This window comes from Haplochromis burtoni, unplaced genomic scaffold (genome assembly GCF_018398535.1).
Source record: "Haplochromis burtoni strain Fernald_Lab_line unplaced genomic scaffold, NCSU_Asbu1 Contig_102, whole genome shotgun sequence".
Classification (NCBI taxonomy): domain Eukaryota; kingdom Metazoa; phylum Chordata; class Actinopteri; order Cichliformes; family Cichlidae; genus Haplochromis; species Haplochromis burtoni.
Window position 1 is genome coordinate 1,842,485 of NW_024582463.1, and position 25,278 is coordinate 1,867,762.

General features: G+C 42.7%; 2 protein-coding genes across 4 annotated transcripts; one reads left to right on the forward strand and one right to left on the reverse strand.

Annotated features, from left to right (window-relative positions):
• Nucleotides 1–4,907: 4,907 nt before the first annotated feature.
• On the reverse strand, nucleotides 4,908–7,609 carry LOC102297496 (N-acetyl-D-glucosamine kinase). 2 transcript variants are annotated; one of them, XM_005927766.2, is made up of 10 exons: nucleotides 7,513–7,609; nucleotides 7,028–7,112; nucleotides 6,742–6,840; nucleotides 6,515–6,656; nucleotides 6,108–6,218; nucleotides 5,923–6,035; nucleotides 5,755–5,842; nucleotides 5,561–5,658; nucleotides 5,399–5,477; nucleotides 4,908–5,291 (listed from the first exon to the last, which is right to left on the reverse strand). In XM_005927766.2, the coding sequence occupies exons 1-10, from the start codon at nucleotides 7,539–7,541 to the stop codon at nucleotides 5,089–5,091; spliced, it is 1,047 nt and encodes a 348-aa protein (XP_005927828.1). In that variant the 5' UTR covers nucleotides 7,542–7,609; the 3' UTR covers nucleotides 4,908–5,088. The 2 variants fall into 2 exon arrangements, with proteins under 2 accessions (XP_005927828.1, XP_005927829.1); XM_005927767.3 differs by lacking the exon at nucleotides 7,513–7,609 and having other exon boundaries at nucleotides 7,006–7,112.
• A 1,823-nt stretch (nucleotides 7,610–9,432) lies between these two features.
• On the forward strand, nucleotides 9,433–23,945 carry dok1b (docking protein 1b). 2 transcript variants are annotated; one of them, XM_005927768.3, is made up of 5 exons: nucleotides 9,433–9,785; nucleotides 19,189–19,509; nucleotides 20,596–20,698; nucleotides 20,803–20,975; nucleotides 21,617–23,945. In XM_005927768.3, the coding sequence occupies exons 1-5, from the start codon at nucleotides 9,729–9,731 to the stop codon at nucleotides 22,973–22,975; spliced, it is 2,013 nt and encodes a 670-aa protein (XP_005927830.1). In that variant the 5' UTR covers nucleotides 9,433–9,728; the 3' UTR covers nucleotides 22,976–23,945. The 2 variants fall into 2 exon arrangements, with proteins under 2 accessions (XP_005927830.1, XP_014190796.1); XM_014335310.2 differs by having other exon boundaries at nucleotides 9,434–9,785; nucleotides 20,599–20,698.
• Nucleotides 23,946–25,278: the final 1,333 nt, after the last annotated feature.

Consider the following 25,278-nt stretch of genomic DNA (forward strand, 5'->3'; position numbering starts at 1 on the left):
CCACATTTCATCTTTGAATAAAGGGTTAATTCAACTGAAGTTCACAGTGTGGATCTGAAAGCAGACTGGAGGAGTGACATCAGGATTACGTCTGCAGAAAAAGAGATGAAGGATTGGTTTTTGGTGACTATCCTGAAAATGAGCTCATGACTGTGTCGGTGCTCATTTCCAAAGCGAAACAGGAACAAAAGGAAGACGATCGAAATGTTAACAGACTAGAGGAGCCTGAAATCCAGGAATGTGAACGGCAAAGACTGCAAATCCCTCAATTTGTGTGCTGATATGAAGGAGCAGAGATATATGACCCCTGAAGTCACCACACCCTCTACATACAGCACCCAGGTGGAACCAAGGTCATTGCACAGGGACACTACTGTGTGCAGCACTATGAGGATGGATCATAAGAATGAAAAAGAGCTTAATTGGACTGTGCAGCTAGTTTTGCACTTCACCTAACCTAACCTAACAAATCCTCCTCTCCAGACCACTTGAAGCCCCTCTGCTTTAATAAAGTGCGACCAGTGAAAGCAGCTATTTTCTTCACAACTGTCCATTTTTACACGCTCACACAGCAGAGATGGGAATCACTAGACACCCCACAATATTGCTACGATAATTTACTCATGAAATGATATTACTGTGATGCTGAGCAGCCTTCCAGCTCTACAGGTGGGCCACAGGTTTTCAGGTTTCTTTCAGTTGGGAATGGTTGCCTTAGGAACCCCAGGAGCTCCAATCAGAATCATTAAATCTTATTCATCACAGCAGAGACACTGAAGTTAGCATGGGGAATGATGGTTCGAATTTTTGTGGCATTTGTTAACATTTATTTAACTTAAAAAAACCCAAAAACTAAGTAAATCATCCACCACAGCTGTGTGGACACGTAAGCCTCTGCCCAGCACGAGTTCACAGCTCACCGTCTTCCTGCCAGCAGATGGTTTACTGCTACGTTGCGACTCAGCTTTTGTGACCTCGGCGAGATAACCGAGATTCACGCACAAAAGCCTTGACCGCTATCTCCCTTTTCTGTGGAGGTGTTTGGACAAAGCAGCTCTACAACATTTCATACTAACATGCTGCACTTTAAGTCTAAATCAAAATACAAAAAATACATTTTTTTCTGAATGATCTGTATTGAGTCAAGATTCAGACTGTAGACCAGTGACAAGGTGGGCGATCGGAGAAGGCATCCTGCTGAGTCTAGGTGGAAATACACAAGATAAAGGGACAGACATGAGAACACAAACAGAATAAGCACAGGCCAAAAGCCTTCAAGTGTCAGGCTACTCACACAGAGCTTCCTTTGGCCACTCTGTATCTTAGGGCCATAGTTGAACTGGTACTCTGTTTGCGGCAGCTTCCTCCTAGTCTCTGTGCAGTAAGTTGCTGGCTGTACGTGGGCCTGAGGCAGGGCGCTGCTCTGACAGATGGTTTTCAGCTCAAAGCACTCAGGTCCCCTTGCACAGCTGGGAGTAAGAAGAAAGGGGAGAAAGTGTCTGAAAATAGCACAGAGAGCGTGAGAGGACACGATGAAAAGGTGGAATTTGTGTCTGTGCCTCACCGGCTGCCCTGAGCTAAAGAGTTCTGGAGGGAGGAGGCGCTCAAACCCCACAAGAAGGCACTCTTATCCCAGTGTTGCTCATCTAAATGGGACGTTTCAAAGCACATTCATTCAAATACAGCTTCCTCTGCAATTTAGAGACTATATTTCACACCATGACTCAACAACAGTAACAACAATGTACTTCGATTTTGTCTTATTGTCTGCATATATATCGTTTACCAGTCTAACTATAATAGCATATATGTAAATCTCTGGTTTTAGACTGGTTTAAAATACTATTTTAAACAGTTTTTTTTTACCCTTGGGTATGCATGGTGTCATATAGCCCTGATTTGGTCGTCTCAGCCAAATGACCTGTTTGGGAGGGGCAGCCAATTAGAAGAAAGCTGGCTAAAAGCGAGGGTGAAGGGAGATAAACCTTCCTGTTTCACACAGTAGATGAACTGAGAGGTTACATCAAGTCCATCGTCGCATAAAGAATGATCATTAGTAGTGGTGATGGAAAATAACCTAGTAGGCTAATTTTTTTTTTTTAATTGAATTTTGCTTGTACACTTAAGCCCACAAACTAAGTGGGTTATACTCACAAGCTTTCCTAAAAGCATCTAGCCCATGGTCCATATTAAATGACTTAAATATAAGGCACGGGAGCCTGAATCGGGCCGGCAAATACTCCAGTTCGGCCCACTGGATGGCTTTGGAAAATGTAGAGGAGAACATAAGTTTTGGACTTTTAACTGTATTTTCATGCATTTTCGAGCTTTTGCTACAGATACAGTAATAGATTTCTGTAATTTTGCACATTTAATAGTTACAATTTGAGCCTAAAAAGTCGTGGTTACAAATTTCTCTCATTTGCTACACAAGAAATTCTTTATCACTTCAAAAAACGGGGGCATGAAGTTGAAATTGCACTTCTTTACTCATATCGAAACCTCAGAGATTAAATGTGTAGTTAAGCTTCTGTACACTGACACAAAGCGCAGTTTGACTGGCCTGGCACACATAAGATCAAGGTGAGTTTCACATCCCTGATTTATGGTCATAAAAATCTGTTCTACCTTTGTTTGTGTCCACAGCAGACCAGCCTTGAGGAGGGCTGAGCAGGTGCTGCAGTCCACTTTCTCTCAGTAGATTTCTTAGAAAATCATTACAGCTGGACGGACCATCGGTGGAAGACAGCACAACCACACCTGAATGTGCACAAACAGAGAAAAGTGGGTTTCACTACATTCAGCCACGGATTCGGCTGCAGTTTGAAAACTCTACGAAACACGAACACGAGCGCTATTTTAGAAACCAGAACAACAAAGGCTTTGGTTTGACGGGTTTGTTACCTGGAGCTCAAGCACACAAACACCACACGAATCAAATCAAACAACAACAAAAAAGAAGCAATCTAACCTCCCTTGTAGACAATCTCAGTCTTGGTATCGTTTGCCTCCTGCTGCTGCAACATGTTTGCTGTCAACAGAAGAAAGCTGAGTGTCTCTACACCTGCCGGCTACATGTTGAGTATGCATGCTTGCTTCAGAGAGAAACACACAAACAGTCCTTACCTTTTCCACCACATCCATCACAAACACCGCGCTGCTGACTTTCATCCTCTTGACCAAGGAAGAGCTCTGTCCCCCTGGCAACTCCTGCATCCAGTGTACCGCCAGGGCGGAGCCAACGCCCTGATTTGCCACGGAAACGGAAGGTGTGAGGATGCCAAATGAAGACATGAAGGCAGAAGAAGGAGGAGGCTGGGGGAGAAAGCACAGCATGTGAGGGCCTGTGGTGGTGCTACTGCTAATGGAAGGAGTTTTAAAACCAACAGCCGGCCCACGTGGCTTCAAGGTTATTCTTTCAAAACAACAAACAAAATAAAATGGACCTGTCGTGTCTTCATACGTGCACAAATTCATCCAACCTGTAATAAAGGAGCTCGCTCACCTCATCTCTGGAGTTCAGATGTTGGCAGCGCTCCCTGTAATCACCTCATCACTAGAACTGATGTGTGGTATTTTTATAGTATTGCACTGATAACCACTGATGCACTAATGTAGGTAGATGCAGATTTTTATTGTTTGTTTTAAATCATAACTCTGGATGCAACACTCCAAATTCGCCAAAAGATAAAGATAATAATTGTAGTTGTGCTTATATATCTCATAGACCTTATGCCAGCTTGTTCTGTTTTCACAGCTTGTTTGTGCTGCCCCCTGGTGGCCAAATAACAGGACTGCAAGTGAGGATTTCAATACGCGTTTCTCAATGTTATGAATTAAAAAACAAGGACAAAGCCTTGGTGGGGTCTTGCCACATTATTTAAAAGAAAAATAACTATTTGTTTGTCTGTTGTTTCCCACTGTTAGGTTAGACAATTAAGATCAGATCTTATTTCAAATTGAAATAAAAGTTTTAGTTTAATTCTCCTTTTCTGTTGGACTTTTTAAACCTGTGAATTTCAGTTGAACAACAACATGTTGCTGCTGCACTCCAACTCCCCGTCAAGCTACATATTTACCTTCCGGTGCTCCGATGTAAGCATGCTTGATGGTTTTTTTGGCTCCTCCTCGAGTAATCTTAGTGCTTCATCGCTGTATTAAAGCCAAACTGAAGACTAGAGACCGTCCAGCGTGTCTCTGAGTGAAAGCCAAATGTTTTTAATTGAATTTGTTTATTCCACTGAATTCTACTGTGGAATTACAGCCAATTGGTACAAACAGCTCCCTGCTTCAGGGGCTCAAATATGAATGTATGTCACTATAAGAAATCATTATTTTTTTAATACTTACTGTCATGTTTTAGGTCTTTTTTTTTTTTTACTTTTCTTCTTCTATTGCTACATATTTGTCCTCAGGAGTTGAAATGCAGCTGGAGCTGGTTAAGCTGATCAAATCTGCGGCTCCCTAAAAAGTGGAATGCTCCACCTTTATATTAAAAAATCTTCTGGGTTGCTGTTTTGCATCTGCACTGTCACAAAAAATGTTTGTTATTTGTTGGCCTGTTCCACTTTCATTGTGGTAGTTTCAGTTGTGGGTTTATAGCAACAGTTTCAAATTACACACTGGCATCGAAGTGCAGAGGCCTCTCTGCGGAGCTTGCATGGTCTCCCAGTGTCTGCATGGGTTCTCTTGGGTAGTCAGATTCTCTTCCAAAGACACCGTTGGGCTGTTGGTTGATGCTAGATTGGCTGTAGGTGAGAATGTGAGTGTGGCTGTTTGCCTCTAAGTGTGACCCGCCTCAGTGTTCTAAATGTGACACTAAACTAGATGAAATTTAGGTAAACACGATGAAGGAAAGCCCACATCAATCAGTCTAAAATGATCCACAACAATGCAAAGATCTTCTATAAATTCAACCTCATTTTTATTATAAATCACAAATGCAAACGAGCATTAAAAAGTCTTTGCACAGTACGATAAAATTAACATGTGCATACTGAGATCTGACTCTTTAGTGTCAAAATCAAGTGCAAAACAATCACGTTAAAAATTAAAAAACTGGCCGGCAAGTCTTCCTGCAACTCATTCTCATGCGCTGCTGCTGAAGGTGTGTTGATAGAAGACTTTGGCATTGGCGGCATAATCCATGGCTATGGTAGCACCTGAATGCTGCGCTCCGAGGCCGGCGCCACCGAGCGCCGAGGACCGCTGCAAAATCAGAAGGCTGTAGCTGCAGAAATGACCCTTGTGCTTGTCAGATGATGCCAGTTTATCCAAGACTTCAGCGAAACCTGGGGAGAGACGGAGAATCTCAGACTTCTTCAGGATAGAAGCTACTCAGGCAGAGGAAGTGGATAAGTTGGAGGGTTTCATGATGAGGGTCCATGGAGACACTGACCTGGCTTCAGGAGCTCCCAGCTCTTCCACACCGAGCCCACACACAGGATTGGCAGGCCGAGGTCGCCGCTCAATAGTGGCTGTCAGGAAAATAAAAGAAGACGCGATTCAGAGAAACGTGATCACAAACAGGTGACAGCACGTGACTGTGTGGGTGTGTTACCTCCTGCGCTGCAGGTAAGACTGCTTCTACATGTTTTGCCAGGACTCGTCCAGCTTCAGCAAACACATGCCGACAGAGAGCGTCCCCTGCCTCGGCACCTTTAACACACACACACACACACACAAAGTCTGACTTCTACCTTACCGCTTAATCTTTCACATTTCAAAGCAGACCAGGGAGTTACACCCTCCTACCTTCAGCTACCTTCTTGCAGAACCCTGCAAAATGAGACTTCTGGAAGTTTCTGTAGAGATGTGGCAGCATGCCCATCAGATCTGACACCTACGATAAACAGAGTTTTACCCATTAGACGGTATCGCTGTGTATGTCGACACATCTCTCCGAACTTTTGGGACTCTGACCTGGAAGTACTCCTCCATGGCTTTTCTAACATGCGTGGTGTCGTGAGGAGGAGCGACCAGTTTGTCTTTGCCGTCGAACACCGTCTTCACAGCCAGGTGAGCTATCCAGAAGGCTGGGAAGATGGACAGATAGCTCAGTCTGATCTATAAAGATATGAATAATTCACATATTCCCACATAGTTACCTGATCCCTCATCGCCCATCATGTGACCCCAGCCCCCACAGCCGATCTGCGAGCCATCAGGATTGACTAGTTTGCAGTTTGATCCGGTCCCTGATATCAGGACTATGCCCCCTGAAGACAAAGATCTTGATGATAACGCTGATATGCTGATACCATCAAGCCATAAAGCTCAGGGTCAGACAGTAAAGATGATACATAGAGCCACACCTAAAACAGTAAAGTATTAAACTGCGACCTGCTGTAACATTTTAGGCTAAGAGCAGCTCTTAAACACAAATATTCAACAATCATACCGTAGGACAGTGTCATTGTGTTTGTTACATGAACACATTTATGGTTGGGGCAGCTCTGTCTTCCTGCTGAGGACCGGCTGCTGTATGAAGCGAGAACAGAAAATGGCAGCTTACCTCGATTGCTGGCCGTGGCCATGGCACCGATGGCGTCTGTGGTGATGAAGTAACGTTCGCTGAGGCTGGGGAACCGCTCCTTCATGAGAGCGATGAGTCTGTCGATGGCATCCTTCTGCTCGCCTCCGCTCAGAGACATGCCCTGCGTACGCAGATGCACACAAATCAGATGTTAGGGCTCACATTATTTCAATCAGCAACCTGCACCGGCACATAGCCAGACTGACCAGGGAGTATAACGGCGTGCCTGGATCCAGCCCCGCCTCGACCTTGGCTCTTTGGACCATGTCGTCGATGGTTGAGATACACTTGTCCACTCCGACCAGCTGTGAGAGACAAAAAGTGTTGCAAAATAAATGGAACTTGCTACAGTATAACACAATGTAACAATGTATTCACTCATAAGACAAGTATAAAGACAGTCTATTTAATGTGCAAACCCCTCATCCGGCCACCATCCCTCTTTCCCCTTTCCAAATTTCTCCACCTGCCTCCATCAGCACTTCCGCTCACCCAGTGGTTGGTGGATGGTCCCGCCGTCTCTGCCAACACCTTCCCATCCCCTGACAACAACACTGCTTTGGAGTGCGTTCCTCCCCTAATAAGGAATTGACAAATACATGAACTGAGCTGCTAACCACCAAAGCAACTAGACATCACTATACAAGACCATTGTATGCATCTTCCCTGATAGAAACACACACACACACAATTTAAATAGATCCACAAAAAAGGCCCCACAAACCTCATTTAGACAAATACGTATTTATAGCATACTTTAAAAAAAATAAATGATGACATTTTAACTGACAGAAACAGCCCACAAAAGAGAAGTGATCACGAGACACACATACTCGCGCACAGCCGTTAAAAAAACTCTTCACTTTCTAAATGACCTAAAAACTTGAATAAATGACTGTAATACACACAAGCCTTACGTGACACTTCATCACAATAAACTTAGAAGAGTTCTGCTGCTTATTTTAATTGATTCTCACCCCTCAACTCCGCCGAACACTCGCTCCATGTCTCAATTCCTGTTTTGGTCCGGGCAACTGCGCAGATATCGCGAGAGCAGAGGGTGAACGCCCTCCAACCTGTAATTATGACTAATGACCAGTAGATGGCAGCAATGTCTTTCTATTTGTGAAATTCAGCAGCAGCCTATGGCTACAATCATGAAACAAACCAGGGGCCTTCAAGGAGACAGATGCGAAAACAATATCAGGTAGAACACGAACAAACACGTGATGTACGCTACAATTAGATTCCCTACAGAGACGTTAAAAATAACATTTAGCAACAGCTCTTATCTCCCTTTAACAGTTACACGCGAGTGTTTGCATCCTGCAATAACTTACAGGACGGTACTATTAGAGAGAAGCTGCATTGGCCTGATAGTGGCATCATGCCTCTGTAATGAGTGTATAAAGAAAATATGCACTCCGCCAGCATGTGAGGCAGTCTGCTGAAGTTTAAATAATAAGATGCAATGCAGGAGTACAGGGTTTTTGTTTTTTTTTGACCTGTGAAGGAACACGAGCCAGCAAAAAAACCCATTTTGCGTCTGAGTCATGGTTTAAACATCACGATTGAGCGATTTAGCGCCATTTGGCTGAAAACTGGGGCGCTGCAAGCCAGCAGGAGGCATCTGCAAAGCATTAATTTTGGGGGCCAGCTTCTCCTGCCAGCATAGCCTGCATCACTCACAATTCCTGTGATGTTTATGTAATTTAAGTATTTTAAGTGCTAATCTTGAGCTCTCAGAAAGCTGGGTGGTTTGAAATGAACAGTAACAGTCGCTTGTAAATGTATTTATGAACTTTTTATGGGATTTAATTTTGAACCAAAACCCAAATTTGTGTAATTGCCAAAAATACTCATCCCAAATTAATCAATCACCATATGAGTTCATCATATTTTTAATGAGCCACTAAAGCTTTCTATCACACATGTTACACAAGGTTGAGGAGGTGGGAGGAGAGAAGGAGATGAGCGGCTCCGTGCGCGTACCACGCTGCTCACTCCTTCAGATGAAGGGAGTGAGCTGCGACAAGTAGAACACATTTAATACAATACCGGTTGTTACTTATTATTTCAAAATAAACGTGCGCTACGGGCGAAAAAACTCAGTTTAACAGTAAAACTCATTTTTTCCCCCAAGTAAGAAAGCATGTATAAATATTCCCCGTGTTTTTCACACTTCCATGAATAATGATTCTTCATGGGTAATGTTGATCTTCCATGTTTTACAGAGAAAGCTCATAAATTGAGAAGTGAAATTTCCTGACTACAGATATTCTAGAGTTTCTTTTTTGGGGGGCTGGTGGATATCACTTTTAGAGGATCCTAGAATAAACATTTCCCCATTCCGGAGACTCGGCGGTTTCAAATTCACGATCAACATAAAGCACATTGTGAACTGATATGACAGCAAGATTTTCAGTAAATCCTACTGTCATAGGAGTTCAGCTCGTTTGTTTTACTTTGCCGTGTGTATACTAAAATAAAACTGTTTTAATTTAAAAACAATAATCATTTACACTTCTAATGAAGTATTCAACAAATATTTGATGCAATGCAGTGGGGGGAGCTGATAAGGACACAACTGGGTTCAGCAGGCTGTTCTCAAACAATTTCCACACTTTTAAGTGCAAAAACAAACAAATACAAAAAAAACCAAATACAAAAAATTCCCCCCACCACCAACATAAATTGTCTATATTTAATTATCTAAATATCTTTGGAACATTTTCCACCCGCTGGAGAAGCTACACACAACTACAGCAAACTTCTCTTGTGGTTTTTGCAACCATACGCATGAAGTCAAAAGACATTATTCAGCGCTTTTATTGTGAAACCGATACCCGGAAGTGACGCGTTGTCGTATAAGCGCGGCTTTTCATTGGTCCATTTCTACAGGAGGAGTGAGAAGCGACAGATAGTCAAAGCAGCCGACAACATTTGGACATTAAGTTTGTGAGGACTTCTCGGTGACAGTTTGGAACTTTTTCTTCTTCTAGTATCACCATGACACTGTTACCTGCGCGCGAGCGTCGCGATAAACACGGTTTAAGGCCTGTGGAGCGGAAGTGAGAGAAGAGAGAAGTTGTTGAGGGGGTGAAAGAAGAAAAAAAAGGTGATTTTCTTCTGTCAAGTTCAAGTCCAGTTTCATCTTTGTGGAGGACGGCGGGCTTTAGCGTTTTTGGGGGGCATGGACACCCACGTTAAGGAGGGACAGCTTTATGTGCAACACCAAAAGTTTGGAAAGGTAAGACCCAGGAATAGAAAAGAAAAAACGCTATTTTTATTGATAAAATGTTGCGTTCACAGAAATAAAGGAAGTGCGTGTAGCCACAGCCAGTGTTATATTACAGGCAAATGAAACGAAGTGGTGGTACTTTAATAAGAGCCTGTAATAAACAAGCCATAACTTCTCTCTCTTATCTCAGCAGATAATATTCCATGTAATTTATTCAGGGTCACTAAAAAGAATGACAGATCCGTGCAACCACACAAACTCCGCTCTATACTCAGCCAGTTTTGTGGATAGCTGCTGCTCATTATTGAGAAGCAAATAAAGCCTTTTAGGGGAAGAAAGAGGCACTAAAACTGCTCGTGACAGCATTATGTTGTCATATTTTGATTTTTAAAAAATCACAACTAAGTGATGTTAACTTTGTACCTCCACCAGACAGATGTTTTTTTTGTACCTCGTGGCAAGTAAACAGAGCACTGGTGCAATTACAGGCCAGTGGCTTCAAAGATAATGCTACTGTACCTGCAGAAGGAGGAAGTCAGTGGCTGTGCCTTCAGTGATCTGGCCTTTTTTTGGTGTGGTGGTTTAGAGTAAAGGCGATGTGCATCTGTGTGCATGCAAATTCATCTCTGGGCTAAATGCAAGAACACATGAAACTAAAGTGAACTCAAGCTCCCCGAGTACTGTCAGGAAAGGAAGTTTGGTTGCGTGTGCGTGTTAGTGACAAGCTTTATGTGACTTTCCACAACAACTCATGATAAAAATGTGTTAAACCATTAAAGTAGAGTCGGAAACCAAATCTATTTTCTACAAAGACGGCAGTCTTTACTTTCACTTCAGCTCAGCTGTCTGTACTTGCTGTTTACACCATTTAAACTCGCTGTCAGCATGCAGACTTTGTGTCATCTCGCAGCCACACACAGGCAGCACAGCTACCTGTGTGTTTTTGTGTGCATGCTGGTGTCAGCGCTCGGCCTCAGAGCACCACTGCATAGGAGCTGGGTTACTCTTTAAGATTTGTAAGAGGGTCTTTGTCTCTCCGTCTCTCTGTGGTCATATGACATGGACCAACAAAACATTCTGGCTCCATTTCCTGCCCTGGAATCAACACTTCACAATGCATATTCATACGCCCAAAACATAGTTTCAATGCCTTTTTATAGGCTGTTTTCAATAGAGCGTGATCAGACCTAAATCTTTCCATTTTCAAAAGTGAGGCGTTGTCTTTTACAGTGTTGAGGACCGAAGACCAGAAGTACCCTGAAGGGTATAAAGAAAGTATCAAAATTGAGCAGAATAGAACAGGAAGCAAAATGCTGGCTGATCTGAAAGTGTTGAAACTAGTGCGAGGTTTGGTGGGTGAATTATGCAATCGTTCGAGCTGTCAGTGGACAGGGTAGGACGTTCCCACGTGTATGGTCGGAAAATGTGACTTAAGAGTGAAGTGGCAGCGTCCAACCCAAGTTTCTGTTTCGCTCTGTTCTTCTTGTCAAACATTAAGTAGACCGTAGACCGCATTTTATATTTAGCTATTATCTAATCAGCTGTTTATTTCACTGATTAAATTAACTTGTTAATGTTTTTGTCCCATATGGTAAATACGTGCTAGAGATAAAGGATTGAAACAAACAAACAAACAAAAGTATTTTGTTTGAAGCTGAAAGATGCTGATAGCTCCTGTTATCATCTGAGGGTTTTTTTCTGGCAATTTCAGAAAAAAAAGTCTTCACAGAGAACAGCTGCTTCCACAGGCTGGCTCCTTGTGTTGGGTAAAATTTAATTAGAGATAACTTTGCAGATCTGGCCCACTGTGGGCACTTTTGTTCGACTAGTGTTGTAGATGCTGTGATGGCACTGTGATGGCGCCCCATTTGCTGATCTGGTTGAAACAAAATAGGTCACACAATGATTTTTGTTTGGTATTCATTCATTTTATCATCAGTGCCAAGTCTTTACCAGAAGTAGCCCACATCCGCAAGATAACCAGAATGCGCATCATCCTTCTATAACTTACCCACGAGACAAATATTTCTGCTTTTCCTTTGATGCCACTCTGTGTCACAGCGGTATTCATAGGATCCAAAATATGGCATATTGCTCTGTTTTAACCAATCAGAAGCACATTTGAGCAATGCAGAGGTGTAAAACAGGGCAAATATTTGGGGTGATGCACCTTTATGTACACTGTAAATATGGTTTATTGGAAAACCATGTTTGAGATAAATATTTGGATTTATAAATCTTGGACCTGCAGATTGCAGTCCACTTTCATGCTGGAGCTGCACAAAGCTTTGAGTTTAAAGAGTGCAGGTGTGGGCATGACGGTGCAGCTCTAAAGCCAGGAGCTAGCTGCCACTTGAACAGACGGGGTGTGTCAGAATGAAGTGGAATTACATGCCCGGAGGCAACTACATTTATCCAACAGTGATTCATGTCTGAAGGTCCTCGCGGTGGATTAATGGGTTTGTGTGTCAGATTGTCTGTATTTGCAGGTAGCACCTCAGTAGCTACATCACATTTCTCGGAAAAGAAACAACAAATCATTTGTAGTTTGTGGAAGTAGCATACAGGAAAGTGTGCAGTTTTCCTTGAATAGTCTGCAAGAATAGTACAAAGGATCACGATGGCAGTATTGAAAATCCCCATCGATGCATTAGATTTGATATTTTCCCCCCTTTGCATAATGATTTACTTTCATGTCCTCCTGGTTTTACAAATACCTGATATGTTTGGACCGAACTCTGTAACTGTGAGTATTTTAAAGTGTTAGTTCTGTAAATTTTAGAGAAATTTACAAAACATTTACTGCACTTTACACTGGAAGACAGTGGGAGCAATTTCTTTGCGTACATTTTAATGTTGGGGTAGGGTCATTGTGCTTATCGTTCCCTGTTCTTATCAAGTCCTCGTTCCCATTCAACATCTACAGGCACAACAGTACTTCAGGGAGTTTGGTTCATATCTTGGCATAAAAAACCCCCCAAACTAAAATCTTTTGTCACTCTCCCGATCACTCGGTTAGAACACAGAGAAAAGCTCAACGTCATTATACTGATTTATTTCCGGTGCACTTTACCCCCTTTGTCGCCTTTAGTCAACAGGTCATCATGCTTCAGTAAGCATTAATACTTCTGTACAGGTATCGTGTTACAGCACAGTGACGTTTTCAGAATTGTTACCACCCCTAAAAATACGAATACTTGAAAACAGAACTACCCTTTTTGTCTTTTGACTAAAACTACCATAAAAATTAACTTTGTCATGGACTACGATATTACAGTAAAGCTTTTTAATTTTGTAATAAAAGTAAGCTAAACAGTTTACTGTATGAACATTTAGGCACGCACAAATGTGGCACATATTTGGCCAGTTCAAGCTAGCGTTTACTAACAGTCTAACATTCTGACTCTGCGCATCAGAAATTCGGTACTCTTGCGGCTGGAAATGATTTATCATATTTGACAGACTTCCTCCGAGACATAGATTTCAGAAAGTCTTCACATTTCGCAGAATTTGTCATTTGTTAATGTAAAGCCGATGCTGCACGTGCTCGCTGAAACAGAACTGAACATTCAGCGTCTTAATAAGGACCTCATTCGCATGTTTGCACACGCTGGTGATGGTTGAGCTGTCATGAAAGCTGGTAGCCATCCCTGTCAGGAGCGACTTGAGTAACATGTCATCGCTGATGCGAAGGATTGAAGCACAGACCAAAAAATCCAATGTTTCCAGCTTTCCAGGGAATACTTGTTGGTTCAAAGTGAAAGTATTTGAGAGTTGTTGTTTTATCTGATAGTTAGTGCTAAGATAATGATGAGTTAACTGGTCACCAGAAATTTGTTAATAAGAAGTCCTTTTTTATGCAGCAATTCCAACAAATCCACTGGTTCCAGGATCTTTAGATTTTCTGTTTGATCTTTTTAACTGCTTGTAATATTTCTTGACATTTACAGACCAAATGATGATCATAAAATTTCTCTGAGGATTAATCGGTAGCCAGAGTGCCTGTTCCTATTGGATCTGCTGGTCGATTTGGCTAAACTTAGACCTCAACTTCCACATTTTGCGACGACGTCATTGTTGAAAACCGCGTTGGCGCTGAGAGCGACCTCTTACCTGTGTTACCTGATTTCGCAGACATTACTATCGCCCTTAAAATCTCCACTCCACACATAGCTGTTTTTCCATACGGCGTGTGCACAATGGTACCAGCCTCACCGTGTAGTAGCGCGAATATAATTTGAGTCAAATCAGCAGATCGTTTGGGAGCGAGTAACGGAAAGTGTAAATGAACCGAACAGGCAGTTATTGCGGTTTGCTCAAATGTTATTGTCTCACATTAGTTTCACTCAAATCTGAGCTCATTGTGATTCACGTTTGGTTTTTGGGTCGAGAGAATCTGCAAACAGTTGAGAAAAGCTTGAGTTTATAGACACCACAGAGGACTGAGGTTAGGGCAGCAGACCTGTGGTCAGAGCAGTTGGCCATCTCCCTTTCTCTTATAAAACGTCCTCCTCGTTTGTCTACCGTTTACATAAAGTCACACATAAACAGAGAGCCCTCTGTTTTCCACCAGATTCCTTTTAGTGCATATTACCAACAACACACGGCATGATACAGACAAACTTTTATGCTTAAAGAAACACACACACACACACACACACACACACACACACACACACACACACACACACACACTGGCCCTGCATGTGCCACTGAGGTCTGTCTGTGGCCAGTAAGAGGATGGTGGAGTGGGTTATTACACTGGTTTATTACAGACAAAGAGCATCACGTGTTCACGCAGCGACAGACTGGTTAAATGTATATCTACCTGCCTGAAAGCATCTGTCTGTATGCAAACACTTATTGTAATGACAGTTGGAAGGACAAGCAAATGAAACCCAAAGTTTTGTAATCCTGACTGGAAACACAGTGGAATCTGTGGCATATAAACAAACAAAGAGTTGAATATGTGTAAGAAGTGCAAAATTCATTATTTTTTTCACCATTATGTTCAGTGCACAGCTACCTGAAGGAAAGAAGAAGAATTATATTATTATTATTATTATTATATGTTATATATTATTATATTTCTTATACTACCCTAAAGTGGTAGTCAGTCATGAAGTATGGGCCATGTGTTTCTCTTTGATTCTTCCAGCTCTTGCAAACAGACAGGACATCACTGAGGAAGTTTCGCTCCTTCGCTCAAATACATCTCTTTTGCATAATTTCCACTCTGTGTAATAGCGGCTGATAACGGCCGGTTGCCTTATATGGGGCAGCTGTTTCACAGACAGACATAATGCACACACAGTCGCACACCCGCACATGCTTTAAAGTCTCACATCCTTTTCATGTATACCACTGAATTACATCACATTGTAAGAAGGGCTGATCGCGGTCTGCGTGCGTGCATTCGCTTGTATGGTCCATGGTAAACAGTTGGGCATTCTCACACAGACCCACACACACACACACAAGCAAACACATATATACACTGACACAGACCAGGATTCAGATGAAGGAAGCAAAGAGGATCCTGAGTAATGACAATCCCACACATTTCCTGTCTGTTTTGGCAGTTCATTTTAAAGGCTGCAGTGTGTGTCTGTGTGTGTGCGTGAAGGACTTTGGTAAAGCTGTCTTATTTAATGCGGGGACCTCTTTTATGGCTGCATTTGACAGGGATATTAAGACATTTATTATGAACACATTTACCTCAAGGCCTTCAGAGGTTATCCAGCTCAGCTTTTACAGGAAACCTCAGAAAGACCAACTAAGGACCCTGTGGGTTGTAGATGTACACAAACCCTGTTGCTATAGCTGTATCTGAAGCATCATGCAAATATCATAATTCCACCTTTACATACTGAGTCACACGTTGATGATTTTCATGCAGCGGATGATAATGAAAAAGCTGTTAGGGCTTATTCAGTACAGCAAACCGATGGTTGACAGTAAATACGGGCAGAGCATTTACTGACGTACAGTTAGGAAGTACTTCATTTTACATGAGGTGCTCTATTTTATTTCTTCTTCTTTATCCTATTAGTCCTTTATTTGTCAGTTACAGTTAAGTGTACTTCACCAGTATGTTATATACAAATATTTAGATGCAGCACCTACCGCTTTGAGAGCTTTTACTGGTCCTAACAAGCATTTCCACTACATTTCCTTAAGTATAGCATCCAAAGACTGTCTATTACAGTCTAATCAACGAATCCCAAAGAATCCACAAGCTGGAGTTGACAAATTTCTTAGCTGACATGCAAATGATAGTTGTAATATGAACATTTTTAAGTATTTCATGATTTACATCAATCTGACTGCTGGGCTAGTCTGCTGGCCTGGGCTCTGTAGAGTCAAAATTATAACAATATAATAAAATAACAATATTTAAATGGAATTTACTAAAATGTTTCTGACGATAAAGAAAAATAATATTTAACAGTGTTTTATTGATGTTCCCAGCTTGCAGGCAGCAAAATCAAATGAAGGACGGCATCCAGCTTGTGTGAGCTGCTGTCTAACTAATTCAAAGCGCGAATCTATTGTAACAAGGTAACAGAAGCTTCAGCGTTGGGGAGCAACAGTAGTGACACAACAGAAGTCAAATGTAAAGTAAAATAAAAATATCTCGGGTCGAGTTTTTTAACCTGCTGATTTAAGTCTTCCTTTTCCTCACTGTGACCACATCAGGAGTTTCCATCCATCGTTTGCTTTTCCTGTGTCGTATAGAGTGCAGCTAGCAAGCGCTCCAGCGATGTTCAGTTGAGTTAATTACTTCGGCCCACACATCAGCTGGCTCTATATCTCCTCCTTGCATGCCTCCGTAGCCTGTTTGTGCTTGATGGTGACTTTTTGCCTCAATTTGTTGTTTCCGCCTTCAGCTGAAGCAGTTTTCTTGTTGAAGTTAGTTAAAGTAGCTCCTTTATTACCCTTAGTGTCAGACATATCTGTGCATGCTACATAAACGTAAACTTATATCATGTAAAACTATACTGGTTTCATTTCAAGACAATATGATATGCTATACCAACTGTTTTAGCAGGTTTTGGATAGCTAGGAGATGTCCAAGCCAACACGTCCTTTTCTTTGTTTGCTAATCCACACAAGTTCAAAATAAAGCTAAATTATCGTCAGAATAGAGCTGATTACATATTTGGCAAATGGAAACTATGTTTTTCCTACTTGCTGCTTGGTCAAGACACTCAGAATATGAGAAGACTAGAAAGAGAAACGATAAATAATAACTAGCTATAGCGATTTAGCTTTAAAGGTCTTTAATGTGTCAGTAGGAAAAGCAGGTGTAAGTAAAATAGAAGCTGGCTGAATTCCTTCGAATCCCTTCTGGATCCTGTTATAATTCCCGTTGACTCACTCTCACACTTCTATGGAAGACGGCTGAATGGCATGAAGCCACTGTAAATGGTTTTAACCCTTGTGTGTCTCCCAACATGACAAATGAATGTGCCGTGATAAAGTATTTTTGTTAAGTTGTATATATCATGTCATAATACCACTTTTCTTTTTAAAGCTTTAACCCTTTTAAACACACTGGGCTGTGGCTGCTGTTCCACTCAGCTTTCAGGTTCTTTGGGCTTTAATTTTCTGATGTACTAAATAATGTTTTCGCTTCTTATCAGTGAAGTAGAACCTTTCCTGCCGTTGTAATATTCATATTTCTCATTTACTTCTGTTCGCTGGATTTTCCCTGCTGGTCGAAGGACTTTACCCCTGACCTTCCTGTTACAAACTCAGCTGTCTGACTGTCAGGCCTCGCTGAGTGATTGAAGGGGAAACACATACACGCACTTTTTCAGGAGAAATGTCCACATATGACTTAAGAGTAAAAAGCTTGGAGGAATTTTCTAAATAAAATAAGTTATCAGCTTCATGACAAACACTACTTTAGTCTACACTGCATTGACTACATGCAGCCGTACATGTCTTCATGTCTATTTTCAGCAGTGAACGCCGGGGCTCTTTTACACCTGCCGAGCTTCTCATTGTTCAGCGTCGGATCGCGTGCCACGTTGTTTGCTGCTGTCCCTGTTTGTGGAGGAAGAGATCATTGTTAGCTGTTGCTTCCTCACCGCTGGCCTCGGGGTAGAAATGATAAACCTGTCGCCAAATTTTGTCCGGGTCATTTTTTTTATCCCGGGAGATAAAAGATAAAGCAGGCACATTTCTTTACACAGAAGACACGTAAACCCAAAACCTCCTCAATGAGATATTTTTAGTTAATTTTTAAACTAAAGTGATGTACAGATGCAGTCAGAGCTGGAGTAGTTGGCTTAAAATGAACTAACTGTTAAACCTCAAAAACTCATAGAATTATTTTAATATACTAAATTAAGCTATGTGTAAACTCAAGATGAGTAAATGCTTTTAAGATAATTTTTCTGTATGAGCAATGATGACTAATGCTGAGGTCTGCAACTGCTGCTGATTGAATGTAAAGGAAACAATGGCTTGTGCAACAGATTTGAGTTAAACTGCACTGGAGTCATCACCACATGCCTCCTACATTAAGCCTCAGACAGCAGAGCGGTAGAGTAACAGAACAGCCTGGAAATCTCATTTTGACTCAGAATTTCTGAACCTTAACTTTACTCTTCATCAGTTTTTAATCATTTGTGGACAATTTTGCGTTCCCCTCTACTGCTATCAGATCAAACCACACACTTTTAGCTCGTTCGACAGACATTAACAGCATAATGTAAATCATATCTTGTGTTTCAATTCAAATTCACCTTTTTCTACCCTTTCAGCCTGTCCACCCACTTAGGCAGCTTTCAGATTTAGTTTAAACTCAGCCTACTTGTCTGATCGCTACATGAAAAACAAACTTGTGTTTCTAAAGACTTGTACTGTAAAGTGAACAATGTCAGTAAAACTTAAAAAATAAAAACTACGACAGAAATGTTCAGAAGAAAGTAAATATTACACACCCTGTACTTGAAATATGACCTAACCTAAGAATGTGTAACCTGCTCACATGTTTTGCAGTGATGACAATTTGCATTTGGAGTCATGCTTCTGTCCACATGGCAATATTTGTCAAAGTTTCCTGTTACTACTGATTTGGTCTTCACAACTAATGCAAGAAATGCATGGTCAGAGTGTACAGCAGCCTAATCAGCTCTTTGGCTGACCTGATTTATTAGTGGGTCAGTATTTTAGACCCATATTTCCCAGTCTCTGTGTCAGCATTTATAACCATCAGTAAATGAAAATTTAAAAAAAGTGAGAAACACCCTTCAACCAAGTTTTTTGTGACATACTCTATCAGAGGGTACTCTGCAGCTTCCCTCTTTGTCACTGCAAATAAGCAGGTGAAAGGTGCTAAAACGCTCCTCTCGGTTTTAGCTACAATAATGTTTAATGATTTTTCTCGTTACTTCCACAGAAATGGAAGAAGAACTGGTTCGTCCTCTACCCTGCCAGCCAAAATGGCATCGCCCGCCTCGAGTTCTTCGACGCTCCTGGTGGTGGAGGTGGAGGTGGCGGAGGCTCCATAGGCGGGTCCAATGAGAAGACCAGGAAGCTGGACAAGAAGATCATTCGCTTGTCCGAGTGCATTTCCATCCTGCCTGCACTGACAGAGAGCTGCCCCAAAGACAACATGGCAGCGTTTTGTGTGGAAACAAACGATAAGACGCACGTGTTTTCAGCAGAAAAGGCCGTTGCCAAGGATTGGATGGATACCATGTGTGACATTGCATTTCAGGTATTTTTATAGTTTTTAAAGACTTGTACACCTGCTAATTAGTACTAAGTAATATACAAATAAAATACTGGACTTGACTAACCATACAGGTGTTATAGTCAAAAGCTCAGTCATTCCTATAAGCGGCTTTGAAGTCACCTAGCCTCCAACACCTTTTTGTTGCAGGCCTCAAACGTTTCATTTGTCTTAAATGAACTTGGTCATTTTAGCTTGGGCGCCTATGGGGGACCGACTCACTTTAGTAACCAGCCTCATGTGGACGTTAGAAAGTTGTCGATTTTCGCACTTCTCCGCCGGCTTTATTTTTCAGCGCCGTAGGCTGATGCTCGGTTTGCTATAGGAAGCAGAGTTTGCAGTGTGTGACTAATACCAGGGTGGATGTGTGTGTGTTTTAAGGCTTCCTGTGTGTGTGTTTAATGTCTTTATCTCTTGTTGTATCTACAATATGTTTCTTTGCACCTAGCTTCTCTGCTCTGTAGTGTACAAGCCTAAACGTGACGACAAATATTTGCACAAATTTAATGAAAAAGCAGATTTAGTGCAATTCAGTATCGACTGCAATGTGGACTTTGCTTTTTGTTTGTGCGTGAGTCTTCCAGATTTTCCCACATGCCCTTGGAGTGTCTATGTAGGCCGCAGCTTGCACCATGTGAGCGCCTACACACATATACACAAACATGAACGTAGCAGATATTTGCAGAAAGGAAGCCAGAGGGAGTTTCCAGGAGGAAGACTGCACACTCAGCCTCTCTAACGCTTTACTCTTTTCTCTTCTCACTCTTTTTACTTGGTCCTTCACGTCTGCTGTGTTTTTATGAAATTCCGTTTTATTTATATAGCACCAAATCACAAAAATAGTCGCCTCAAGGTGCTTTACATTGTTGGGTAAAAACCCTGCAATAAGACGAGAAAAACCAGACAGTCAAGCAACTCACTATGACCAAGCACTTGGCGACAATAGGAAGAAAAAACTCCCTTTTAAAAGGGAAGAAACCCTCGGCAACACATAGCTTACATATGTTTATGTGTACATGCTGTGAGTATCCTAATTCAGTGTCTGGTTGTCTGTTGTGTTTATGTGACCAGCAGGGCGGAAGTGGCAGCAGTACCAGCGGTGCTGTAGACTCTAATGGAGGACCCCAGGACCTGCAGATGGCCGAGAACCTCATCTACTACTCCAGAGAGGAGGGTAAGTCACAAAGCAGTCCGGTCTTTTGGGCTCAGGGGTTAATTTAATCCAGTCAGATATTTTCTAGAGGATTTATAAAAAAAATTGCTCTCATTTTGTTGCAGTGAACGAGTTCTGGGTAACCATTCAACGGACCGAGGCCTCAGAGCGTTGTGGGCTTGCGGGCAACTACTGGCTGAAAGCTGAAAGAGATGTTTTGATCTTGAAGGAGCCAAAGACCAAGAGGCAGGTTCTGGTGTGGCCCTACAAGCTGCTGAGGAGATACGGCAGGGACAGGGTGAGTGAGATATGTCTCTGATAGGCAGAAAAACGATCAGAGCAACAGAGAAATGGCTAAAATCTCCTCAGGTCATCAAAACGTGTTGATCTCTGACAAACTTGGAAAGGATGTGTGTTGTCCTAAGTTTAAACGCACGGCGCACGACTGATTATACGTAGGAAGTGAAAACAATGACAGCGCGTATACATGTGGTTTGAGCCTCAGCGTTACTAAATATATTTAAGGTCCGACTCTCTGTGGTTGTTTTGTGTCACTTAGATGCTTTAAAGCTCAAGATCAGGACTTAAAATTAGCAGATGACCTTTAAAAGAGGCTGTTTAGTTTGTCTACTCATGATGTTTATGTTTAAGTATTGATGCCATCGCTGGTGCAGGTTGGAAGGGAAACAGATAATGACTTTCAACTTTCTGCCTCAGTTAGAATTTGGAAGTAAATTTATTATTCAGATCTAATCAGAAAACTTGAAAATGAAGCGAAGTTCACTGGAAAAAGGAAGTGCTGGGACTTGTGCGACTAGCTTCTGTTGCTTCTGTTTCATTTTGAAATTTGTTCAATCCCTTCTGTAACAGAACTTAACTCTAAATTTTGGATGAAACCCAATTAACCTTTTTTTTTTTTTTTTTCTCTTCTTTTTCCAGGTCATGTTTTCATTCGAGGCGGGCCGACGGTGCGACTCAGGCCCTGGCACCTTCACCTTTGAGACCAAACAAGGGAACGAGATCTTCATACTGGTCGACCAGGCGATCCAGTCACAGAAAGCTCTAGCTGAAGAGCACCGCCTCAGCAGCCCTTTGAACTCTGAATCAGACTGCTCAGCATCGCTTCAACATCTCCGCAATACCATTTCTGCCAGCATGGCGACGGGAAGCGGCGACAGCAGCAGCTGCAGCAGTCGCGAGGCCGATGGGGATTCGGGCGGGAGCAAACCAGGCTCGGCTGACGGCGTGCTCGGAAAGAGAGACGGAGGAGACGGAGGACGGGTGCAAGGAGGTGGAACGGGACTTAAAGGGAGGAGTTTACCAGAGCCTCCAGGGATGTTGGGAGGTGCAGGGACACCTCCGCGGTCTCCCAAAGGACATGTGGGCAAAGGTGTGTCCTTATCTGATGAAAGCGCAGGCCTTTATTCTGAACCAGCTGATTCAGTCCGCTTGCCTCTGCAAATCGCTGATTGTCTCTATTCTGACCCGGTGGACAGCATCAAGGTTCAGAACCAAACCAGCAGCCCATCCACAGCCACCGCTCCAGTGCCCACTCCACGCCAACGACCAGTAGGCGACGATTCCGTGGGAGCGGGCGTCCAAGGGGATCACCCGTCAGGCAGTAACCACAGGAAGCACCCAGATCTGTACTCGCATGTGTACGATCAGATCACTATGGATCTGAACACACTGAGTCTGAACGGGGGTGTAGGGAAAGGACGAGGGGGAGGACGGGTGGTGAACAATAGCAGGCGACCCCCGGGAGGTAACGCAGAAGGAGCTCCGTCACCTCCCGCCTCTTCCCAGGAGCACATATATGACGAACCAGAGGGTCGTGCAAAAGGAAGCATACCCGCTAGCTTAGGAATGCTTTTTTATGACAAAGCTCACGCGGAGCCTCACAGCCAGAGGAGACAAGAGGAGACGGTGACCCCATCAGGACAGGAGGGGAAGCAGCCTCAGAGACAATCCCCTCCCCAGTTTGGCCAGGGCCGTGGCACGCCACAGCCTCCGACGCCGCGGTTCCCCAAGCCCCTTACCGCTCCCAAGCCAGGCAGGGGTGGTTTCACTCGTAAGGAGCCAGTTCCTCTGCCCCCTGGAAAACATGGAGGTCCCGCCAATAATTTGAACAACAACAACAACATTTGGGGTGGTGGTGATAGTGGAGACAGGGGAAAAGTGGTGTACAGCAAAGTATCAAAATCTAAGGCTCCAGCTACTGCTATGTGGTACAGCCAGCACCAACAAGCACGGCTGAGAGCACCCGATATCATTTATGACAACCTGGGAGATATTTGACACGAATCGCTTTTTTCAAAGAGGTAGGATGACGCTGAAAGACAAATTTTTGGTCAGCGCCTGCGGGCTTTTCCAAAGGACTGAGTGCATTTCGCATTTCTTCCGGCGGCAGACTGGAATAATGATTTGAGACAGCGGATTAGCTCACAGCCACGAGAAAACCACAACATGGCTGTATTTTTTGAAACATGCTGTGCAGCTATAGCAGGGCCACCCTGCGCTTGTGTGTGTTCCAGAAAGAGAGAGTGAGTGTTTGCCTGGTCAAACCCATAATTGGCGTACCCAAGCCACAGTGTGGTCAAAGCCAGCCACTTCATTTGAACGAACACACGCACACATAAAGGAGCCGAATGGATGTGCCAACAAGAGTCTCTGCTTACGGGCTTGACTTGAAGACGCTGGGAGAGTGGCTTGGCTCTTCTTTTCTCATCCGCTGTGGCTGCGAAGTGACCGAAGAACATGTTTTTTTTGCACTGCTGCTTTCTCCGTTTCTCTGAAATGCGTGACGGACACAAGTCATTGTTTGACAGTGAGACGAGGGACACACCAAAAGGAACCAGTCATTTTCTGTTTGTGTTTTCCGGGCTGATATATTCTCTCAAATCTCACCAAAGTGGGAAGATGAATTTTTTCAGGCCAGGACACTAATATGAGATGTGGTCGCACTGGAAGAGCTGCTGTTTTAAAAAAAAAAAAAAGGACAAAAAAAAGCAGCTGATTTAGTGAAGCCTGAAAAGTGGAACTGTTAAGACGGCTTCAGAATCAATGAAACAATCTCGTGGCAGTTAAATCACAACTTCCTGCACAAGTTTAACATTTGGTAAAATCCTGTATATTTCTGTGTTTTCACAAACTAAATATGAAACTAATCAGTCCTCCGCAGTGTAATAAGTATGTGTGTGTATGTGTCCAAAAAAGCTGTGCTCTCTGTAAATATAACTAATAATAAAAGTGGCTCTACAAATTTAAACGATTTCTTCAAAGTCACTTCTTTAAACAAGTTTCTCGATTACCACCCCGCTCTCCTTGTCCTGCCAGGAGCCAATCAGACGCTTAAAAGACTTTTCTGTTCTGGACCAAAACAGGACAGCGACGCAGTCTGACCTCATCCTCCGCTTCTCTCCTGCTGCCACGCTCTGTTTTTGTTGTTTCTGTCGGTTTCCAGCCACTTAATCACACCATTAAAGCCCAGCCTCAAAAAAAAAAAAGTAAGAGAAGCACAAAGACGTCCTTTCTTACTTTCTTCCTTCCTTTCTCCATCTCTGCTTTAATTCTGTTGTCCGGTTGCTCTGGTGACAGTTAAAACGGTGGCTGGTTTGTGTCAGACACGCTGTGCATTTTAACTCCTGAGAGATACCGTAAGAGGACGGTGGGCACACGAGATGGGAAGATGTGAGGGTTTCTTCTGAGCTGAGGGTGACAAAACAGTCGGAACAAAGAGATTTAAAGATGGAGGGGGGAAAAAAAGAAACGCTGACATGATGAATGCTGGCTTGGATGAGCCAAGTTGTGTCTGGTTGGCTTGCAAACAGGTACAGGCTGTTCTCTTTGCAGCCACTGCTGCTATTTATCCCCTTCATCCCTCTTTATCCCTCTTTTTTTATTCCCTCACCTGCTGCTGGAGTAATTGGATTACATATTGAAAGTAAATTTCCCAACTTCTCTAACACTCCTCCTTCTTTCAGACAGAACGAGGGAAGAAAAACAAAGTGCAAGAGCGGCAGTGAGCTTCTGTCTTTCTCATTAAACTCTCAGTGAACCAATTGCGAGAAAAAAAATGCTGGGGAAAGGGCACAACACACACACATTACGGCACTGTTTTCATGCAGTCAACATTTTCTTTTATTCGGTTCAGCACTTCCTCTTTGGAATATCCAAAACAAGCTGTTTACACATTTACAGTGTCTGTTTCCAGAGAAGACTTTGCCCAAATTCTGGCCATAAAGCAAACTGCGCAAACTTTTATGCTGAGTTCGGTTTCAATGCGTTCTTTATCTCATGTGACTCCACTTGTTCGAGCTTTAAAAAAAAGCTACAGTTTTGCACATTTCAGCTGTTCAGTTTAGCATTTTAGACGCGCAACTGACTCTTTTTACTTTTTTGAAATACTTTGACACGGTTGCCTGAGTATCATTTACCAAAACAGGAACTGTGATTTAATTTTTTTGTCTGTGTAAATGTGCAGACCACGAGTGACATAAAAAGTTTTGTTTCTCTCTCTTTGCAGTGTCTTGGGTAATAAAGTGACACACATTTTATTTCTTTCATGTCATTGTCAGTGAGAGCGGGTGTGTGTTGCAATT

Coding starts and splice junctions, on each gene's coding strand:
- LOC102297496 (XM_005927766.2), bottom strand. CDS start 7,541: ATGGAGCGAGTGTTCGGCGGAGTTGAGGG. Junction 7,113..7,512: donor GTGTTCGGCGGAGTTGAGGG/GTGAGAATCAAT, acceptor ATTCCTTATTAG/GGGAGGAACGCACTCCAAAG. Junction 6,657..6,741: donor GCACGCCGTTATACTCCCTG/GTCAGTCTGGCT, acceptor CTGCGTACGCAG/GGCATGTCTCTGAGCGGAGG.
- dok1b (XM_005927768.3), top strand. CDS start 9,729: ATGGACACCCACGTTAAGGAGGGACAGCTTTATGTGCAACACCAAAAG. Junction 9,786..19,188: donor AACACCAAAAGTTTGGAAAG/GTAAGACCCAGG, acceptor TTACTTCCACAG/AAATGGAAGAAGAACTGGTT. Junction 19,510..20,595: donor TGTGTGACATTGCATTTCAG/GTATTTTTATAG, acceptor TTATGTGACCAG/CAGGGCGGAAGTGGCAGCAG.